At 43.7% G+C, this 21046-nt stretch overlaps 1 protein-coding gene across 2 annotated transcripts; it reads left to right on the plus strand.

The window, feature by feature from the left end:
• The first annotated feature begins 887 nt into the window (after nt 1-887).
• LOC139409873 (KN motif and ankyrin repeat domain-containing protein 1-like) lies at nt 888-11975 on the plus strand. 2 transcript variants are annotated; one of them, XM_071155264.1, is made up of 12 exons: nt 888-1013; nt 2098-2933; nt 3195-5103; nt 5261-5422; nt 5935-6043; nt 8002-8172; nt 8337-8424; nt 9892-10111; nt 10459-10601; nt 10780-10980; nt 11090-11188; nt 11316-11975. In XM_071155264.1, exons 1-12 carry the CDS (start codon nt 977-979, stop codon nt 11376-11378), a joined length of 4038 nt encoding a protein of 1345 aa, XP_071011365.1. In that variant the 5' UTR covers nt 888-976; the 3' UTR covers nt 11379-11975. The 2 variants fall into 2 exon arrangements, with proteins under 2 accessions (XP_071011365.1, XP_071011367.1); XM_071155266.1 differs by lacking the exon at nt 888-1013 and adding an exon at nt 1364-1502.
• The last annotated feature ends 9071 nt before the right edge of the window (nt 11976-21046 follow it).

Here is a 21046-nt window from a genome sequence, read left to right on the forward strand (position 1 = left end):
TCAGTTTGGCCCTGCATCATGGACTCATCTCCATATCTGTCTACTCTGTGTGACAAAATAGTGTGACTTGGGCTTGAATGTTTTTTTTCTAATTTTCATGATTGGCCAAATCAAATGTTGCCAATTCTGCTCAGCTCTTACCAAACATGTTATTCTCCAAGCCCTACAGATGGCAGTGCAGGGTTAGGTTGGGTCGAGGCAGGCTGCTGCTGCATCTGTTCTGCCTTGGCTCTGAGCTGGAGCCAATGGTGGCTTCTCACCACCACCTAACAGACCTAACCAGAGTCCTCAAATAGAGAGCTTTTTATGGGGCAGAGCGGAGCGTTTCCAACCAAAATCAACCCTCCCTGCCAGCTTCACCCCATACATAAACTATGCAGTGATTTGAATGGGATCATAAGGACTTCGACATACTTTTAATTTTAGAGTTGTGAAGTGTAGTCCCAATGCCAAACATGTCCCTCCTTACCTGCTTCAGATTGGCATGTGCTGATTAAGTGCTAGGCTGCATGCATTCCTCACGGTCCTAAGCCAGTGTTTTTTCAGAGTCCAGCCATAGAAATAGAATTTGAACACCATTATGTATTGAGTTGACACTACTGCAGCACTACATATGTACCTGGACAGTGTCAGAAGTTGACAGTAGGAATTGGCTGGATTAGAAAGGTGTGAGAAAGAGCAGGTTCATAGGACAGAACTCTTGTTGTGTGTCCCAAATGGCACCCTATTCCCTATATGTAGTGTACTACTCTGGTCAAAAGTAGTGCACTGTTAGTTACATATGTGTAAGCACTGTTTATCTGTTATTGACTGTGTGTGTGAGAAAAGGAGAAGATATCTTATAATATCTTGGAAGAATATAAAGCATATTTCTGTCTATTCGACAGTCTTCCAAGATGCACATTAGGCCTTGAGCTGGACTTCACACATGGATGGACTCAGAACCATTTCTTTGCCATAAGGATCAACTGTACCAATGGCTCAAGACACACACATTTACAGAAATGGCCAAGGTATTGTACAATTGTTGTTTCTGTCCTTACCTAAGTGGTGTCCTAGTCATTCACTGAGGTTGTGAAGGAGTTGTAACGCTGTGAAGGACAGTAAACTACTGATAACCCGAATTCTGATATGCATAGTTAGTCAATATCCTTATGTAAGTGAGCAGCTAAAATATTTGTAAAAGGAGCGAGTTTATAGAATGAATGCCAAGAAAATGGTTGGGCAATATAATTACTTGCACAGTAATTATAGAGTTCAGTTGGTCCAGTCTAAGTAGAGAGGCTTACTGATTGGAGGGTTCTGTCAGCCAATGACGTTCCATTCTGTGTTGGTATAGTCTACTCTTGGCCGGTCTCATTTTGCCTCATTGGAAAGACTGGAGAGGATAGGGTATTGTCAGAAAAGTTAGGAGAGGCAACAATCTTAATACAGGGAGGAGAGAACCAAGGACAACAATACCATGTAGGCCTACTGGATTGAAAATTATGTTCAACATTTAGGTAAGGCTGATGCCACTCAGTACTGTTAAATTTGAAAAAATACTTTGTCGTTACTTGAACTTGTATCTTCCTTTATTCGCCTTACAAATTTAAGAAACATACGTGCAAATATTCTTGGTTAGAGTTAGCCAAATATGTCTTAATCTATATTCTAAAGAAATATCTCTAAAGAATCTTGCTTCAGACAATTAATTAATTAATAAATAAATTGATTCAAATTGAATGCTTTTAGTTCTAGGTCATCGGATGACAAATCAAATACTGGTATGTCTAGGCCTATTGCATTCAAAATCTTTATTGCAAACTAACAGTAGTTCTACATGATACAGTTTGACAACTTTGTCTTCTACATTTAACTGAATCATGATTTCTACCCTATGTTTGATACCAGGGAAAGCTCTCAGGAATCTGATAATTTCCACATTCCTGCCTGCTGTCTTTCATTTCCTCATATCAACCAACCCAATGTTTTGTTTAATATTTCTTCATGAATTCAAGAGCCATAACATAACTTCCTGCTTTCTTCTCCTCTGGTCCTGATGGTAGGACATGTACAATTGAACAATAGTAATTTTCTTTAACTCTCTTCTACCAGGTAACAGGGGAAGGTCAGTCAGTGCTACTGAGGAGACCACCCCCTACTATCTGGAGACGCCTTACGGCTACCAGCTGGACCTGGACTTCCTCAAGTACGTGGACGACATTCAGAACGGCTCCACCATTAATAGGCTGAGGAAGAAGCCCCTCAGGGCGACCAACAGCAGGGCAGAAGCGCAAAGTGGCACCACACCCAGCCAATCATGGACCTCATCGGAATCCCTGTCCTCGGCGAGTAGTGGTGACACGCGGGTGAGTCAGTCTGCCATGTCGACCGGTAACCGAGGGAGACCCCCTCTTCCTCCACCCCACAGTGCCTCTACCACCAGCAACACCACCCCGTCTAGTCAGGAGGGGTCCTCCGTCCCTCTGAAACCCCAAGAGGGGAAGCCTGCTCTGGCCGTCCGCTCCCTGTACACCCCCAGGTTCAACCCTCTAGTGGAGAAGACCCTGGTGGAGACCCGTAGGCGCTTAGAGCAGGAGAAAACCTCCAGCACCACCCCAGCCCAGCCCTACCCTGAGCCCCATCCCCGCCGGCGCCTAGCCAGCTTCGGGGGAGTGGGCTCCAGTGGCTCCCTGTCCGCCTTCACCGGCTGGGGTTCCTACAACCAGAACAACAGCGGAAATGTCAACAAGCCCCATGCTGAAGGTGAGCTTTCCCTGCCCCTATCCCTCCACCACAGCTCTTCCCTGGGCAGCGGAGGGTCCCTGAGACCCAGCCCCCAGAGCTCTGGCAGGGATACCCCAGTCACGGGCCTCAGCCCCCTGCACCTGCAGCATGTCAGGGACCAGATGGTGATGGCCATCCAGAGGCTGAAGGAGCTGGAGGAACAGGTCAGCATTGAATTAAATAGAACACTAGAATGGACATTGGCATCAGGTGTAAAATGTTAGCCATCTTGGTCAGGGAATCTTTCATTCTAGAAACTGACTTAATGTGGTAAAATAAAGTATAAAAGATATTGTGTGTTTCAATCCCAGTATTAATTTATGTTTAAAAAACATCAGTATAATGATTTTGTAGATTTGTTTGCACACTGTTAGTTAGCTAGCTAGTCAGTTTTAATTAGCTGATTTTAATGTATCTTTACGCAGGTGAGGAGCATCCCTGTTCTACAGGTGAAGATCTCTGTCCTCCAGGAGGAGAAGAGACAGCTGGTCTCTCGGATGAAGAACCAGGACCAAGAAGAGCTGAGTGACGTGTTCCGGAAGAGAGCCCACAGCACGGGCAGCGCCGGTCGGTTCCGGGTTGGGAAGGGCTCTGAACTTCTAGGGAAACCTGAAGATGGGCTGGAGAACAAGGCAGAGCACAACAGTGCCTCCTCTGGCCTGAAGGAGTTCCAGCAGCTGACTGCTGAGATGGAGGCTTTGGAGAGGACCATCAAGGGTGGTCGCTTGCAAGCACGGCATGGCCTCAACCAGAACACATTACGCAGCAACTGCAGAGCTCACAAATCAGTAGCCATCGGCATTGATGAAGACTTAGATGCCATCTTAGATGTCAGGTCCTCAAAACAACACAGGGACATCGCCTTGAAGACCAAGCCCACAGACACACGATGCATAGCAACGGGTGTAACTGAGGCCCACCTCGTTGTCACCGCGGATAAGGGGTCGGAGCTAGATGCCCAGCAGAGAATCATAGAAGCCCTGAAGGAGAGGGTGTGTCAGTTGGAGGCAGAGGTAAAGGAGTCCACCCTGCAGACGGAGATGGGCAGGCTGAAGCTGGAGCTACAGGCTGCCGGGGCCAGGAACAAGGCTGATAAAGGCTCCACCGCCAGGCCATCCACCCACAGCACCTCCACAGCCACGGAGGCCCCGGAGGCCAGGCCCAAGGCCCAGACCAGGAGCCTGGGGGTGGGCAACCACACAGAGGTCCAGGACGCCTCTGCTGGAGGTAGGCTGGAGGTGGAGGGGTGGGGCTGTAGTGTTGGAGTGTCCTGTAGGCCGGAGCTGAAGAGTGTGAGCTCAGGACCAGAGGTACCGATGACTTGGTGGGTGGTCAGAGAGAGAGTGGAGACCCAGGACCAATGTGTTGGGAGACAGGTGGTGATGGTCACCCAAGGTGTGGGAACAGGGGTGAGGGTGTGTGAGGCAGGTGTCAACACAGATCTGACCATGGAGAGTTTGGCTGCAGCGAGAAGATGGGGGATGGGGGAGTGTCAGTTGGTGTCGGTGGGGAGCGGGGACTGTACGGTCGACGACGTGATGAGTGCTGTAAAGGAGGTCGGCATGGCAACCGACCCTCCAGTCAGAGGGGTGGATTCAGGTGTCATGGTGTCACCTCAGACGGCCTCCCAACGCACCAACACATCACCAACACTCAGCTCGGTCTCCCGTTTCACAAACACCTGCCGCTTGTTCAACACCACCTCCAGCACCAACACCGTGCTCAACACCCAGGAGAAACACACCAACACCGTGCACACCGTCACCCGGAACATCGCTGTTGGCAACAGCAGGGTCCTAGAGCTAATCCAGACCGTTGCTAAGACCCGCTCCGTTGGCATTGAAACGACCGTGCCATGGGGAGGAAACGCAGAACAACCAACCCAAACCAATGCTGCCGTCACCAAGGCAACGACCAGAGACGCTGGGGTCGGGATGACCAACGTGAACGACAACTTCCTGGTTGGACTGAAGACCCGGAACATCGCCTGTGGTCCTTCCTGTCTCCCCGACCCCACCAAGACCAGGAGTATTGGGATTGGGGTGGGTGAGGGGCGCATACGGGACCTTGCAGGACCACCATCACTGACACAGACATCCCATTCTCACCAGGCCCAGGGCCAATCCCAGTTAGAGCCTGGTCTGGACCACTACATAGAGAAGATGCAGTGTCTGCTGAGGGAGCAGCAGGGCCTGCTGACTGAGAGCTATAGTGAGCTGGGAGAGGTGTTCATCCAGCCGGCGTCAGACAACACCACCCTCATCATGTCACCCGTCAACTCTGCCATGATACAGGGAGGCACGGAGGACAGGCCAATACCCTCACAATCCACAGGTATGGATATAGTGTGTCTAGTCTTTACACTCAGTTTGCATCTGCGCTGGGTATTTACTAGGGATAATTGTTTTGTATCATGGACATTTTTCTTTATACACAATAATTCAGTGGGTGATTTCTTCCTCTCTCCCTTCTCTCTGTCTCCCTTGTACAGATTGTGTACAGTTCCAGTCCATTGCAGGGCCCGGCCAGTTCACTAACACCTCACCTAAGAGAAACACAGAAAGGTCAGGGGTCAGCCAGTGTGTCACTAAGGAGTCAGAGGTCAAGCAAAAGATACTACGCATAGAACACCAAACATCCTCTGCATTGCACGGTGTGTTTTTTTGTTTTGTTGGTATGTGTCAGTTTGTTTGTGTGTGCATGTAAGGGGCTGAATTCAGTTGTATCCCAGTGGTGCCTTTAAATAGTTCCATAATGTTGATGGGTTGAGAGCGGGAGAAAAATAGAAACTAAAGGAGCATTCTGCTGGCAGACCGCTCCCTAGAAGAAGCCTGGCCTCCTTTGAACCAGTAGAACCATGGAGGAGGAAATAGCTCTTTCTCTGGTTTGGCATTGGCTCTGGAAGACCTACTATTGAAATATTTGGGTGGATGCTGAGTTTTGGAAAGCACACATCTCTCACTACACAGCGTTCTGTGGCTGACAGGCTGGAGCTGAAATTGTATGTCTATGTATGAGTGTTTGTATATTTGAGAGAGTTTGTACTCTCTGTAGAAAGTACTAGGTGAAGTAGACATTCAATAAGTTAAACAAATTCTCAGAACTTCACAACAAGTGGTTCACAACAATCAAATTAGAATTCATTGGGAAACATTAACCCTCCAGGTCAGCCCACGACCGCCAACATGCTGAGGTCCATCATGAAGAAACAAGATGGTGACGGAGGCTACACTGGAACCAGGAAGAGCCTGAAGTTTGTGGGCGTGACCACAGGGTGAGGGTCTGATAAAACAGTACCAGTCAAAAGTTTGGACACACCTACTTATTCAAGGATTTTTTATTTTTTTATTTAGACTATTCTATATTGTAGAATAATAGTGAAGACATCAAAACTATGAAATAACACATATGGAATCATGTAGTAACCAAAAAATTGTTAAATAAAATTAATATATTTTAGATTCTTCAAAGTAGCCACCCTTTGCCTTGACAGCTTTGCACACACTTGGGATTATCTCAACCAACTTCACCTGGAATTTCCAACAATCTTGAATGAGTTCCCACATATGCTGAGCACTTGGCTTTTCCTTCACTCTGCGGTCCAACCCAAACCATCTCAATTGGGTTGAGGTCAGGTGATTGTGGAGTCCAGGTCATCTGATGCAGCACTTCATCACTCTCCTTCTTGGTCAAATAGCCCTTACACAGCCTGGAGGTGTGTTATGGGTCATTGTCCTTTTGAAAAATAAATGATAGTCCCATTAAGCGCAAACCAGATGGACTGGCATATCGCTGCAGAATGCTGTGGTAGCCATGCTGGTTAAGTGTGCCTTGAATTCTAAGTAAATCAACAATAGTGTTACCAGCAAAGCACCATAACACCACCACCTCCATGCTTCACGGTGGAAACCACACATGCAGAGGTAATCCGTTCACCTACTCTGTGTCTCACAAAGACACGGCGGTTGGAACCAAAAATCTCAAATTTGGACTTATCAGACCAAAGGACAGATTTCCACCAGTCTAATGTCCATTGCTTGTGTTTCTTGGCCCAAGCAAGTCTCTTCTTATTGGTGTGCTTTAGTAGTGGTTTCTTTGCAGCAATTCAAGCATAAAGGCCTGATTCACGGAGTCTCCTCTTCTTATTGGTGTGCTTTAATAGTGGTTTCTTTGCAGCAATTTAACCACGAAGGCTTGTTTCACGCAGTCTCCTCTGAACAGTTGATGTTGAGATGTGTTTGTTACTTAAACTCTGTGAAGCATTATTTTGGGCTGCAATTTTGGAGGTGCAGTTAACTCTAATGAACTTATCCTCTGCAGCAGAGAACTCTAGGTCTTCCTTTCCTGTGGCGGTCCTCATGAGAGCCAGTTTCATTATAGCACTTGATGGTTTTAGCGACTGCACTTTAAGAAACTTGAAATATTCCGTATTGACTGACTTTCATGTCTTGAAATAATGATGGACTGTCATTTATCTTTGCTTATTTGATCTGTTCTTGCCATAATATGGACTTTGTCTTTTGCCAAATAGCCCTATCTTTTGTATAACAACCCTACCTTGTCACAACACAACTGATTGGCTCAAACACATTAAGAAGGAAAGAAATTCCACAAATGAACTTTTAACAAGGCACACCTGTTAATTCAAATGCATTCCAGGTGACTACCCCATGAAGCTGGTTGAGAGAATGTGTTATTGGCTTATTTGAAGAATCAAACATCTTGCATATATTTTGATTTGTTTAACACTTTCTGGTTATTACATGATTCAATGTGTTATTTCATAGTGTTGATGTCTTCACTATTATTCCATAATGTAGAAAATTGTGAAAATAAAGAAAAACCCTTGAATAAGCAGGTGTCCAAACTTTTGGCTGGTACTGTGTGTATGTATATATATATATATATATATATATATATATATATATATATATATATATATATATATATATATATATATATATATATATATATATATATATATATATATATATATATATATATATATATATATATATATATATATATATATATATATATATATATATATATATATATATATATATTCGTTTTATTCTGATCAGACTGATATGTTTCACTGGTTAAAATCATCTCAGTTCTGTGTGTTGGCTGCAGGTTCAAGTCTACATATTATGGATTAAACATATTTAGTTTGTGTAAGCTATGGCCTAGTAGAGGAAAGTTTGAAATAACTGAGGGTATTGGCTGCAGGTGTGAGTCCATGTCAACTAGTGAACCATCCAGCTCTGAAGAAGAAGAGAAGAACGGGAACGGGAGGTGGAGGGAGGTCTGTGGCCTCCAGGATCGGAGCCGAACGGGCGGGAACAAAGGGGTGGCCAACAGAGAATGTAGTGGCCATGGGAGGACGGAGATACAGGAGAGGTGAATATGGTAGTGGTTTTAGGGAATGTACTTCACTAATCCCCTCAGGGAGCATCAGCCATCAATAAGTTTGCATCGCACTCTGGGAATTATTCTCCAGCTTGTTCAAGGCATATAGTTATTGTGCAATTAGTGTATCAAATAACTAGGTCCTATCCCTACAGTTTTCAGTTGAGTGAGAAGATGCTGTCTGCTTGCCATGCACTGAAGACCCATCTGAGTGACGACCAGATTTTATCCAGCAGAGAACTGGTGAGTACTGCTAAACAGAGGCCAGTGGCACAAGTAGACTGAATGGAAGTGCGTATGTATGAATGTGTTTTTGTTTGTCTGTTAACAAGAATGTATGGGAATGGTCATGAACATTACTGGTTAATGACTACAATTGTGACTTTAGGAGCTATCTAATTGCCTGTGTCCCTTTGCTTCATCATACAAGAATTTATGAAACCATATAAAATGTTGGCACGAGGTCAACTCGATGTCTTGGAATCTAAACTAGAGGAAAAAATATTTCATTTGTGACATGTATAACTGAGGAATGTGCCGACTCCTGTAATTTTCTGCCGTCTGGTAGTGTTTCTGGGCAGGGACTTCAAGGCCTGGTTGTGTATGAGTTACATAGACACCCTCTCTCTCTGTGTTCCACCCAGACAACAACATCTAGCTCTGTCTTGGTTTACGTCCTTTATGCCTCTTGAAACCAAACTAACTCTGACGCCACCATATGTGTTCCACATCATCTGCTTTTTATCTTGTCATAGTGACTGGTTGAGTGATAGAAAACAGAAGGAGAAAGAAGAGCAGAGATGTAGTGATTAGTCCAAACATTTTCAAAATGGAACGTTTTGCAACTAAAATTTCTACTTGACAAATTCAGGTACTGTAGGTCCCTCCCCCCATTTTGTTCTGGTTGCTTCTGTAAGTAACGTTTTGCAACAGTTGGTATAATGAATACACCCCAGGGGAGAAAGAAGAGCAGGGATAGAGAGACTGAGGTCAGAATTATTCCCATATTACAAGAACAGGATGATATCCAGAAGTGTTTCGGCCCTCCAGGACTGACATTGAACTGCCCTGTGCTAGACCAACCATGTGATACCCTTCACCACTGTTCCTAGTCCTAACCATACCTAATGTTCTGAAGACCACTCAAAATGCCCTGGGCACTAGTCCCCTGTAATAGTTATTTTTGTGGTGAGAGGGAAGTCGTGGATGATCTGTAACTGCCATCGGCAGTCAGTCAGTCTTCCCCCTAAGGAAGAGGGTTTGGTGAGGTCAAAGGAACTGAAGTATTGGCTGATTATGTTTATTTTCATTCAGTAATGTCCCTATAATTACAATATGTCTTTGGTAATTCACTGTTCAAAATTCTCTGCACACACTGCATGATGGAGGGTTGCTAAATTACAGTACTGCGTGTTCGTCCTGACAGACAACAACGCCTGTTTGTGCTTTTTCCGAATTAAAAACACGAAGGCTTGACAGTGTGTCTTTGTTTGGCTGCATTTGTTTTAGCTCACCCTGGTTTGCAGGGTTTGGACATTTAGACCATGCCATTGGTTCTGAAGTGAAATCTCTGCCTGTCCAGGCGAGCTAGAACAAATTCACCCAATGTAGGTCTCTACAAGGAGTGTGTGTATGTCATAAATGTTTGTGTGCCCATACATGTTGGTTGACGTCCTGCTTAGAATGTATTATCCTGTGTCCCACCCTCAGCGGTCCTGCCTGAACATGCTGCAGCACGAGTGGTTCCGTGTGTCCAGTCAGAAGTCAGCTGCTCCGGCTGTGGTGGGGGACTATTTAACGGCGTTCCGGTCAGTTTCTCCAGCCGTGCAGAGACACGTAGCCAACTTGGCAGACGGTAACGGTAACACAGCACTCCACTACAGCGTGTCCCACTCCAACTTCACCGTCGTAAAGAGGATGCTGCTGGCAGGTACTGATTCTGACTCAGACCTGAACCTGACTTCCATTTAAACCTCTCACTCATATGATGTTCTGTTGAGTACATTAATCTAAAATGTGTTCTTTCAAAGTATATAAAAGTTTGTGGTGGTCATGTGAGGTGAAATGTGTATATTCTGGGATGTGAGTACTCAGTTTGTTTGGTTGACCTGACAAAGCAGTGAATTGGGAGCTTTAACAGTGTGCGGGCCTTCTTGTTCTATACTTCTTTCAGAGTATCCCCGCAATCTGGTCAGAGTTTTAACTGAGCTACCCGTAGTGTTATTTTTAATTCTGTGCCATTGTTTTGTCACCTTTCTTCTTTGGCTTCCATTCAAGATGTGTGTAACGTGAACAAGCAGAACAAAGCAGGATATACCCCCATCATGCTGGCTGCCCTGGCTGCTGTGGAGGCCCCAGAGGACATGGAGGTGGTGGAGGAGCTCTTCATTAAAGGAGATGTTAATGCCAAGGCCAGCCAGGTATGTGGAGGGCCAGAGGTATGCGGGGGAGGGGGGGTTTAAGCTTTGACAAGTTAAGTCCGAGCTTGTCTGGTCACTGGCTGAGTGTGTCGACTTCAAGCTCCCGAGTGGCCATCTCTTTGAGTCCATCTTTTTGTCTCTGACCTCTTACTGCTGACCTCTAACCCTTGACCCCCAGGCTGGTCAGACAGCCCTGATGCTGGCAGTGAGCCATGGCAGGATGGACATGGTGCGGGCCCTGCTGGCCAAGGGGGCAGAGGTCAACCTTCAGGATGATGAGGGCTCTACAGCTCTAATGTGTGCCAGCGAACACGGCCACGCTGAGATAGTCAGGCTGCTCCTGGCCAAGCCAGGCTGTAACGCCACCTTGAGTGACAGCGTGAGTTACTGTGTGTGTGTTTGTCACTCACCGTAGCAGACTATCACTGTGTTAGTGTCTTTGTTTGTCTGATTCACTGTTTGTGCCCTGTTTGTCTGTGTGTATGCAGGATGAGAGCACGGCCCTGTCCATAGCTCTTGAGGCTGGACATAAAGACATAGCAGTGCTGCTCTATGCCCATGTCAACTTCTCCAAATGCCAGGCCGGGGTTGGTAACACGCAATATCTATAGATCGGTTCGTTTTTATATACCTATTCTATAAAATGATGTACATCTGTTCCATACCAACTAATCGTGTGCATATGGTGTGTGTGCATCCACCCTCTTTCCATAGGGAACCCCTCGTCTCGGTAGAAATACACCCCCCAGTTCCGCTGGAAGAGCCGTCTTTGAATGAAACTACCCGCAAGCCCCTCAAACCTCCACCCTTGCTGCTACACATAGACGTATGCTTAGTGTATGGAATCATTTGTGAAGGTTCTATGTGGCCCTTATATAGGGTTTATGAAGGCTTCAAAGTTTATGTTCGTTTTAAAGTTGATGCCCTCGTATCCAAGCACTCAACAAGCGATCTGAGACCACAATTGTAAATGTTAGCCTAATGAAACGAACGAATGATGTAGCCTATATGGACTGCCTCTTCTCTTGTCCAGGCTGACAGCTTGAAACTTAGAGGTTGCTAGGCAAATCACTCTCCTACAGTAATTATATCCCCACGACCCGTGGCCTTTCTTTGTAGGAGTTTAATTTCTGACATTTTAGTCTCTAGATTGAATACATTGCATATACACGCAGATAATTTCATTCTATGCCCTCAAACAATATATTTGCATATATTTTTGATGTGATTGTCATTGTATATATCATATATTTAAGCCCATTGGAAGTACAGTTATGCATTTACAGTTAGTATATTAGTGTTAAATGTTTCATTGTTAGTATAATGCTCTGTGCCTTATGCTTTTAATTAATACAATAAACTGAAGTACCTCAATATCTTCCATGTGATTTTTACCCTTTCTAAATAAACAACAGGAAAGACAGTTGATATTTGTACTTGGTGCCACCTGCTGGGACTTTCTGGTTGAACAGCTTCAGAACATCACTGTGTGAGAAACAGAACTCGGTAATGTTTCCTCCTGGTGGTGCTGTGGTGAATGGTTATGATATAACGCAACAGGAAAATATTTCTACATTGTTAAAAACCAACACATACCGCTGATGCCGGGGAGTATCAGGTGAATTCTACATGCCGGAAAGGTTTAGTTTTAGCAATACAAAAGCCTTCTCAAATTCTGCTTCCTTTGTCCTAGAGAGGCTGCATATTTTATTATCTTCTGTTTGCTCTTCTGTTCACCGTGGTCCGAGGGCGAAGAAGTAGTGCTAGCAACAGGATTCATTTGTGAATGTCATCACAGTATTTCTCTGACTCACTCAGTAGGGCCTCACAGAAGTTTTCCAATAGTTACAGCAGTATTGTCTGCAACAAACCATTCTTCTGCGGCCCTCACCTCTAAATGGTCGTTGTCTGGTTCGTTTGATTTCCTTCAGAAGCTAACAGAGAGCGAGGGAAACTCTGATTGTAGAAATTTTACTTTGAGGTAAGAGGATGCAAGTCTAACTTTAGCGCAAACCCCATCTCCCTCCCTCCCACCTCCAGAATTGACAGCCTGCCCCCATTAGAACTTATGTTCTGTTCTTACTGTTCTCCAAATGCTGAGAAATGTGTCACCTTAACAGTGAAATGTCTGAGTATTTGGAAGCGAGTGAAGGTGATTAGCAGTTTCCCCTCGTTAAAACTGAGGGATTAAATGAGATGAAGCAGATACTTCCCCTCATTCATCTCCATCCTAGGTTGTGTCCCAAATGGCATCCTATTCCCTTTAGAGTAGGAAACTATATAGCCCATAGCTTTCTGGTCAAAAGAAATGCACTACATTTGTGTGTGTTTGAGAGAGCGTGCTTGAGCATGTCCCTCAATTCCATCTTCACATTCATATGCTCAAACACATACCGACACAAACACACACTTGTACACTAATCATATGTTGTTGCTACTGTTCTTTATTGTAGCACTGTTATTATATTCTGATGCCTAGTTACTTTACCATGTCTTCATGTACGTACAGTGCCTTCAGTGAGTATTCACACCCCTTGACTTTTGCCACATTTTGTGTTATAAAGTGGGATTAAAATGGATTTAATTGTAAATTGTCATCCATCTACACAAAATACTCTGTCAAAGAAAAATGTGAGAATTAAAAATGAATGAAAAATAAAACACTAATGTCTTGATTAGCGAGTTGATACATGTTAGAAACACCTTTGGCAGCGATTACAGCTTGGAGTCTTTTTGGGTAAGTCTCAAAGAGCTTTGCACACCTTGATCAAATTGTATTTGTCAGACCTTAGCATTTCAAGGTAACTTACAAGCCCTTAACTTTATTTTTTTGTAAACCTGCATTGTTGGTTAAGAAAATAATTAGGAAATTAACTACAGTAAAAAAAGAAAAGTAACACAATAAATAAACAATAACGAGGCTATATACAGGGGTACTGGTACTGAGTCGATGTGTGGTGGTACAGGTTAGTCAGGCTATATACAGGGGTACTGGTACTGAGTCGATGTGTGGTGGTACAGGTTAGTCAGGCTATATACAGGGGTACTGGTACTGAGTCGATGTGTGGTGGTACAGGTTAGTCAGGCTATATACAGGGGTACTGGTACTGAGTCGATGTGTGGTGGTACAGGTTAGTCAGGCTATATACAGGGGTACTGGTACTGAGTCGATGTGTGGTGGTACAGGTTAGTCAGGCTATATACAGGGGTACTGGTACTGAGTCGATGTGTGGTGGTACAGGTTAGTCAGGCTATATACAGGGGTACTGGTACTGAGTCGATGTGTGGTGGTACAGGTTAGTCAGGCTATATACAGGGGTACTGGTACTGAGTCGATGTGTGGTGGTACAGGTTAGTCAGGCTATATACAGGGGTACTGGTACTGAGTCGATGTGTGGTGGTACAGGTTAGTCAGGCTATATACAGGGGTACTGGTACTGAGTCGATGTGTGGTGGTACAGGTTAGTCAGGCTATATACAGGGGTACTGGTACTGAGTCGATGTGTGGTGGTACAGGTTAGTCAGGCTATATACAGGGGTACTGGTACTGAGTCGATGTGTGGTGGTACAGGTTAGTCAGGCTATATACAGGGGTACTGGTACTGAGTCGATGTGTGGTGGTACAGGTTAGTCAGGCTATATACAGGGGTACTGGTACTGAGTCGATGTGTGGTGGTACAGGTTAGTCAGGCTATATACAGGGGTACTGGTACTGAGTCGATGTGTGGTGGTACAGGTTAGTCAGGCTATATACAGGGGTACTGGTACTGAGTCGATGTGTGGTGGTACAGGTTAGTCAGGCTATATACAGGGGTACTGGTACTGAGTCGATGTGTGGTGGTACAGGTTAGTCAGGCTATATACAGGGGTACTGGTACTGAGTCGATGTGTGGTGGTACAGGTTAGTCAGGCTATATACAGGGGTACTGGTACTGAGTCGATGTGTGGTGGTACAGGTTAGTCAGGCTATATACAGGGGTACTGGTACTGAGTCGATGTGTGGTGGTACAGGTTAGTCAGGCTATATACAGGGGTACTGGTACTGAGTCGATGTGTGGTGGTACAGGTTAGTCAGGCTATATACAGGGGTACTGGTACTGAGTCGATGTGTGGTGGTACAGGTTAGTCAGGCTATATACAGGGGTACTGGTACTGAGTCGATGTGTGGTGGTACAGGTTAGTCAGGCTATATACAGGGGTACTGGTACTGAGTCGATGTGTGGTGGTACAGGTTAGTCAGGCTATATACAGGGGTACTGGTACTGAGTCGATGTGTGGTGGTACAGGTTAGTCAGGCTATATACAGGGGTACTGGTACTGAGTCGATGTGTGGTGGTACAGGTTAGTCAGGCTATATACAGGGGTACTGGTACTGAGTCGATGTGTGGTGGTACAGGTTAGTTGAGGTAATTTGTACATGTAGGTAGGGGTAAAGTGACTATGCTTTGATAATAAACAGCGAGTAGCAGCAGTGTAAAAACAGAGGGGGGGTTGGGGGGGGTCAATGCAAATAGTCCGGGTGGTCATTTGATTAATTGTTCAGCAGTCTTATGGCTTTGGTGAAGAAGCAGTTAAGGAACCTTGGGACCTAGACTTGGCACTCCGGTACCGTTTGGCTTGCGGTAGCAAAGAGAACAGTCTATAACTTGGGTGACTGGACTCTTAGACAATTATTTTGGGTCTTCCTCTGACTCTGCATAGTATTTGGTCCTGGATGGCAGGAAGCTTGGCCCCAGTGATGCCTTATGGTCTGATGCCATAAGTTGCCACACCAGGCGGTGATGCAACCGGTTAGGATGCTCTTGATGGAGTAGCTGTCAAACCTTTTGAGGATCTGGGGACCCATGCCAAATCTCTTCAGTGTCCCGAGGGGGAAAAGGCGTTGTCATGCCCTCCTAATTACTTTCTTGGTGTGTTTGGACCATGAGATTGTTGGTGAATTGGGGAGTGTTTGACCCTCCTTTTCCTGTAGTCCACGGGCTTGTTCTTTTATTTTGCTCATGTTGAGGGAGAGGTTGTTGTCCTGGCACCACACTGCCAGGTCTCTAACCTCCTCCCTATACAGTCGTGGCCAAAAGTTTTGAGAATGGCACAAATATACATTTTCACAAAGTCTGCTGCCTCAATTTGTATGATGGCAATTTGCATATACTCCAGAATGTTATGAAGAGTGATCCGATTAATTGCAAAGTCCCTCTTTGCCATGCAAATTAACTGAATCCCCCAAAAACATTTCCACTGCATTTCAGCCCTGCCACAAAAGGACCAGCTGACATGTCAGTGACTCTCTCGTTAACACAGGCGTGAGTGTTGACAAGGACAAGACTGGAAATCACTCTGTCATGCTGATTGAGTTTGAATAACAGACTGGAAGCCTCAAAAGGAGGGTGGTGCTTGGAATCATTGTTCTTCCTCTGTCAACCATGGTTACCTGCAAGGAAACACATGCTGTCATCGACATTCAATGTCGTCTTGGTTAGCAACTCCAGTGTATATTTGGTCTTGTGATTTAGGTTTATTGTCCTGCTGAAAGGTGAATTTGTCTCCCAGTGTTTGTTGACAAGTAGAATGAACCAGGTTTTCCTGTAGGATTTTAACTGTGCTTAGCTGTATTACATTTTATTTAAATCCTAAAAAACTCCATAGTCCTTGCCGATGACAAGCATACACATAAAATGATGCAGCTACCACCATGCTTGAAAATATGCTGTCAAGGCAAAGGGTGGCTATTTTGAAGAATATCAAATATATTTGTTAAACACTTTTTTGGTTACTACATGATTCCATATGTTATTTCATATTTTTGATTAGCTAACGTTCTTGATTCTAGTTACTGAGTTAAATATAACATCTCAAATGTTATAGCTACTTACTATAAACTTCCTTCAGGTAGTTTTTGAACAGCTTCACACTTTGTTACTCCAGTTGTCAGTTTGATCACACACCATTTACACACTCATTGTGGCGCCCCAAATTAAAAAATGACTGATGGAACTCAACCGCAGAAAATACTTGATTATTGTTGCTAGGCTACCAGTTACAGTGATTTTAGTTTGTGTGCACCTTTATGCAGAGTGAATACAAAAATTATAGCTAGTGTATGAAAGAATGACATGGATTTAATATTTGTCAAATTATTGAGCATGTCCTCAATAAGCATCAGAAACTGTCCTTATTTAGCATATCAAAAAGCAAATCAAGATCCTGATATGGACCTCAGGCAAGAGCATATGAATTGTATGTGCTGAGAAAATACACTATATAGGCCAACTGTATTTTTCATCATAGAGAAAATAAGATGTCCACATAGGCCTATCTCAGGATATCTAATGAGTCAATATCCGGCCATATCATGTATGATATCCTGAGGGAAAGATTTTTACATCAAATAAATATGTATTTCATATTTGTCGAGTTATTGATCATGTGCGGAAAACTCAAATGCATCTGATATCGTCCTTATTTTCACCATATCAAAAAGTATATCAAGATCCTGATATGGACCTCAGCCAAGACAACATAGGCCTATCTGGAATTAATATAGCTTAACATATTGAATACTGAGAAAACACAGATATGCGATGTTGTAAACAGTCAGTATTTGTCAACATGAAGAGAGAAAATAGGATGTCTTAGGATATCGAATGAGTCCATATCCGGCCATAGGAAATGTCCATGTGTGATATTCGGAGTAATCCAATATCATATACACTGAGTATACCAAACATCTGAACAGCCTGAATTCGTCGGGGCATGGAGTGTGGATTTAACAAGTGACATCAATAAGGGATCATCGCTCTCACCTGGTCTGTCTTTGTCATGGAAAGAGCAGGTGTTCTTAATGTTTTGTTCACTCTGTGTATGTCTGAAATACGTGCCAATCCACAAAACGAAACGCATTGGAAATGGTCTGTTTTCTCTAGAATATGAAAAACTTGTCATTGACTATGTTGACTCTGCAGACATACAGAGAGAGATAGCAAAACATAGACAGAAAGATAGAGAGCCTATTTCCATTTCTTAGTCAGCAGGCTGGATAACTTCTCCTTCCCTTTTGTTCCATCCTCCTTCCTTCCATCCAAGTTAGAAGATTCCTGCAAAAGAAGAGAATCAAGAATTGAGTAAGGCAGTTGAGAGTTGTAACGTTAGAATTAGTGTTGAGGGGGAGCAGGGACAGACAAAATGTGTTGTACTGTCAAATACAAGATACACAAAAATACAACGATCCCTGATGAATCAGGAACAAATTCACACCCATGTTGGGGGGGGTTCCACATTTCAAGAATTAGGCTAGCTCACAATGTCTCTCTTACACACACACACGCACAAACAATATTAATGTTTCCTATATGTGTATTTATCAACCATCTCTCTCTCAATCTCTTTCTCTCTCTCTCACACACACACAGCTAGCATGTTGACATGATGACAATCTTCCTATAAATGATTGATAATTTCTCCCCCCTCTCTCTCTCACACAGAATGCACACATACAGCTAGCATGACAATGTTGACATTACAATGTTTTCTAAAGGTATCATCTCTCTCTCTCACACACATTTACTGTCATTAATTAAACAGATATCAAAATGTCAAAACGTTAGCTACCTAGCTAAAACCAATGGCTACAACAGGTAAAAATGAGAATTTACAATGTCCATGGAGGATTAGCCATAGAGCTAACATTAGCTAGCTAGCAAATATTTCCTTGACATTCTTCTACCGAACAAACCACTGCTTTACTTACAAAAGTAAAACAGTGCAGGAGAACACTGACTACCACTTAGCAGTCAAATCTTTTCAAATGTTTTGTGTAAATTTTGAGAAACTGACATTTTCCAGCTCTGTTTTTGGGTAGCATCCCCAGTGCTCTGTCCCAACCGCAGTATAGAGTGTTGACTGCTCTGTCCCAACTGCAGTATGGAGTGTTGACCGCTCTGTCCCAACTGCAGTATGGAGTGTTGACTGCTCTGTCCCAACTGCAGTATGGACTGTTGACCGCTCTGTCCCAACTGCAGTATGGACTGTTGACTGATGCGCTCGAGCAAGCAGACTGCCTGTGCACAGAGATCTATTGCTGAGTGTGAAGCACATATTCAAATCCTAGTTTTATCTGGAACTGATATGCCTACCTCCTTATTTAGATACTGAAATTAAAATTAGATTACTGCACACTTTATGTTAATTGCTTAAAATCTTTAAAGGAAAATATAATAGTCATATTTTCAGGATCAAATTCAGGTGCTATAATTTTGGACATATTATTGATGGAAATAAATGCGATAAAAATTGGGTTTTGTAAATCCTGGTGGATTATAGTATGATTTTGAAATGAAAGACAGGCCTACGTGTTATTTAGTTAGTCATAATTGAGTTGGTCATAATCAAACATCGAAACAACATTCAGTGCAACATACAAAATGTGCAGCCAACACACACAGCAAGATGTAGTAAAAGTGAAAGCATTTATAGCATCAGAGATTCTCTAAATTAGGGACCATCTTTGATAGCTATAGGACTGCAGAGACTGTCACACATTTTTGCTTTTAATGATCTAGCAAATTTGATGACTAGGAAGTGAAATATATCAAATTTCTTTGGTATTACATCACCTGCCGAATAAAAACCTCAAATGACCCTACTCCTGAAAATTTTAATCGGGATAGATAAGCTGAAGTTGACTCAGCCCGAGTACCATTAGCCATAGCCCATAGTAATATGATCTGCCGGACTTGGGAAGAGCTCGGCCGGCATTAAGCTACTCTGAGTCCGAGTCCATGCTGAGTCCCCCGAGTCTCAAACGGAATAGGCCCGAGCCCAGCGTGTTGACTGGGTACAGTATGCCACGAGACCCAAAGCCGCTTTGGTGCACTCTGCCAGCTGTTGTTTGCCAAGAGTGCTAAGCTGAACCAGGCAAAACCTGATGAAAAAATAATATTACTCCAATTTGAATAACTGTAATGATGCCCACAAACACTATGCGCATGTTTATATAGATTTATGTTTATTAATTGAGTAGCATTTCGATAACTGGTCAGTAGTTCAATCAGATTTAAACCAAAAACTAGATGTCAACCCAAAATACTTCATGAAAAATAAGTATTTTATTCAAATCAAATTGTACAAATCAAATTGTCACATGTGCCTACTACATGTGTAGACAGGTGTAGACCTTACAGTGAAATTCTTACTAACAAGCCCTTAACCAACAATGCAGTTTATTTTTTTTTTAAAGCAAGGGATAAGAATAACAAATAATTAAAGAGCAGCATAAAAAAAACAATAGCGGGGCTATATACAGGGTGTTACGGTACTGAGTCAATGTGGAGGCTATATACAGGATGTTACGGTACTGAGTCAATGTGGAGGCTATATACAGGGTGTTACGGTACTGAGTCAATGTTGAGGCTATATACAGGGGGTACCGGTACAGAGTCAATGTGGAGTCTATATACAGGGGGTACCGGTACAGAGTCAATGTGGAGGCTATATATACAGGGTGTTACGGTACAGAGTCAATGTGGAGGCTATATACAGGGTGTTATGGTACAGAGCCAATGTGGAGGCTATATACAGGGGGTACCTGTACCGAGTCAATGTGCGGGGGCACCGGTGTCGAGGTAATTGAGGTACATGTAGGTAGAGTTATTAAAGTGACTATTTGTATTTTTATTTGCTTCACCTTTATTTAACCAGGTAAGCCAGTTGAGAACAAGTTCTCATTTACAACTGCGACCTGGCCAAGATAAAGCAAAGCAGTGCGACAAAAACAAAAACACAGAGTTACACGTAAATAAACGTACAGTCATTAACACAATATAAAAAAATCTATGTACAGTCTGGGCAAATGTAGAAGAGTAGGGAGGTAAAGCAATAAATAGGCCAAAGAGGTGAAATAATTACAATTTATCATTAACACTCTAGTGATAGATTTGCAGATGATGATGTGCAAGTAGAGATACCGGGGTGCAAAAGAGCAATAAAATAAATAACAATTTGGGGATGAGGTAGTTGGGTGTGCTGTTTACAGATTGGCTGTGTACAGGTACAGTAAACTGCTCTGACAGCTGATGCTTAAAGTTAGAGACTCCAGCTTGAGTGATTTTTGCAATCCGTTCCAGTCATTGGAAGCAGAGAACTGGAAGGAAATGTGGCCAAAGGGAGTGTTGGCTTTGGGGATGACCAGTGAAATATACCTGCTGGAGCATGCTACGGGTGGGTGCTGCTATGGTGACCAGTGAGCTGAGATAAGGTGGGGCTTTACCTAGCAAAGACTTATAGATGACCTGGAGCCAGTGGGTTTGGCGACGAATCTGTAGCAAGGGCCAGCAAATGAGAGCATACAGGTTGCAGTGGTGGGTAGTATATGGGGCTTTGGTGACAAAAAGGATGGCACTGTGATAGACTACATCCAATTTTCTGAGTAGAGTGTTGGAGGCTATTTT

The sequence above is a fragment of the Oncorhynchus clarkii genome, chromosome 5 (genome assembly GCF_045791955.1).
Source record: "Oncorhynchus clarkii lewisi isolate Uvic-CL-2024 chromosome 5, UVic_Ocla_1.0, whole genome shotgun sequence".
NCBI classification, from domain to species: Eukaryota; Metazoa; Chordata; class Actinopteri; order Salmoniformes; family Salmonidae; genus Oncorhynchus; species Oncorhynchus clarkii.

What these genes read in the sequence shown, in the direction of transcription:
- LOC139409873 (XM_071155264.1), top strand. Translation starts at nt 977, where the DNA reads ATGGCTCAAGACACACACATTTACAGAAATGGCCAAG. An exon ending in AACATCCTCTGCATTGCACG is followed by an intron (nt 5,423 to 5,934) that starts GTGTGTTTTTTT and finishes TTAACCCTCCAG; the next exon opens with GTCAGCCCACGACCGCCAAC. An exon ending in AGGACGGAGATACAGGAGAG is followed by an intron (nt 8,173 to 8,336) that starts GTGAATATGGTA and finishes CTATCCCTACAG; the next exon opens with TTTTCAGTTGAGTGAGAAGA.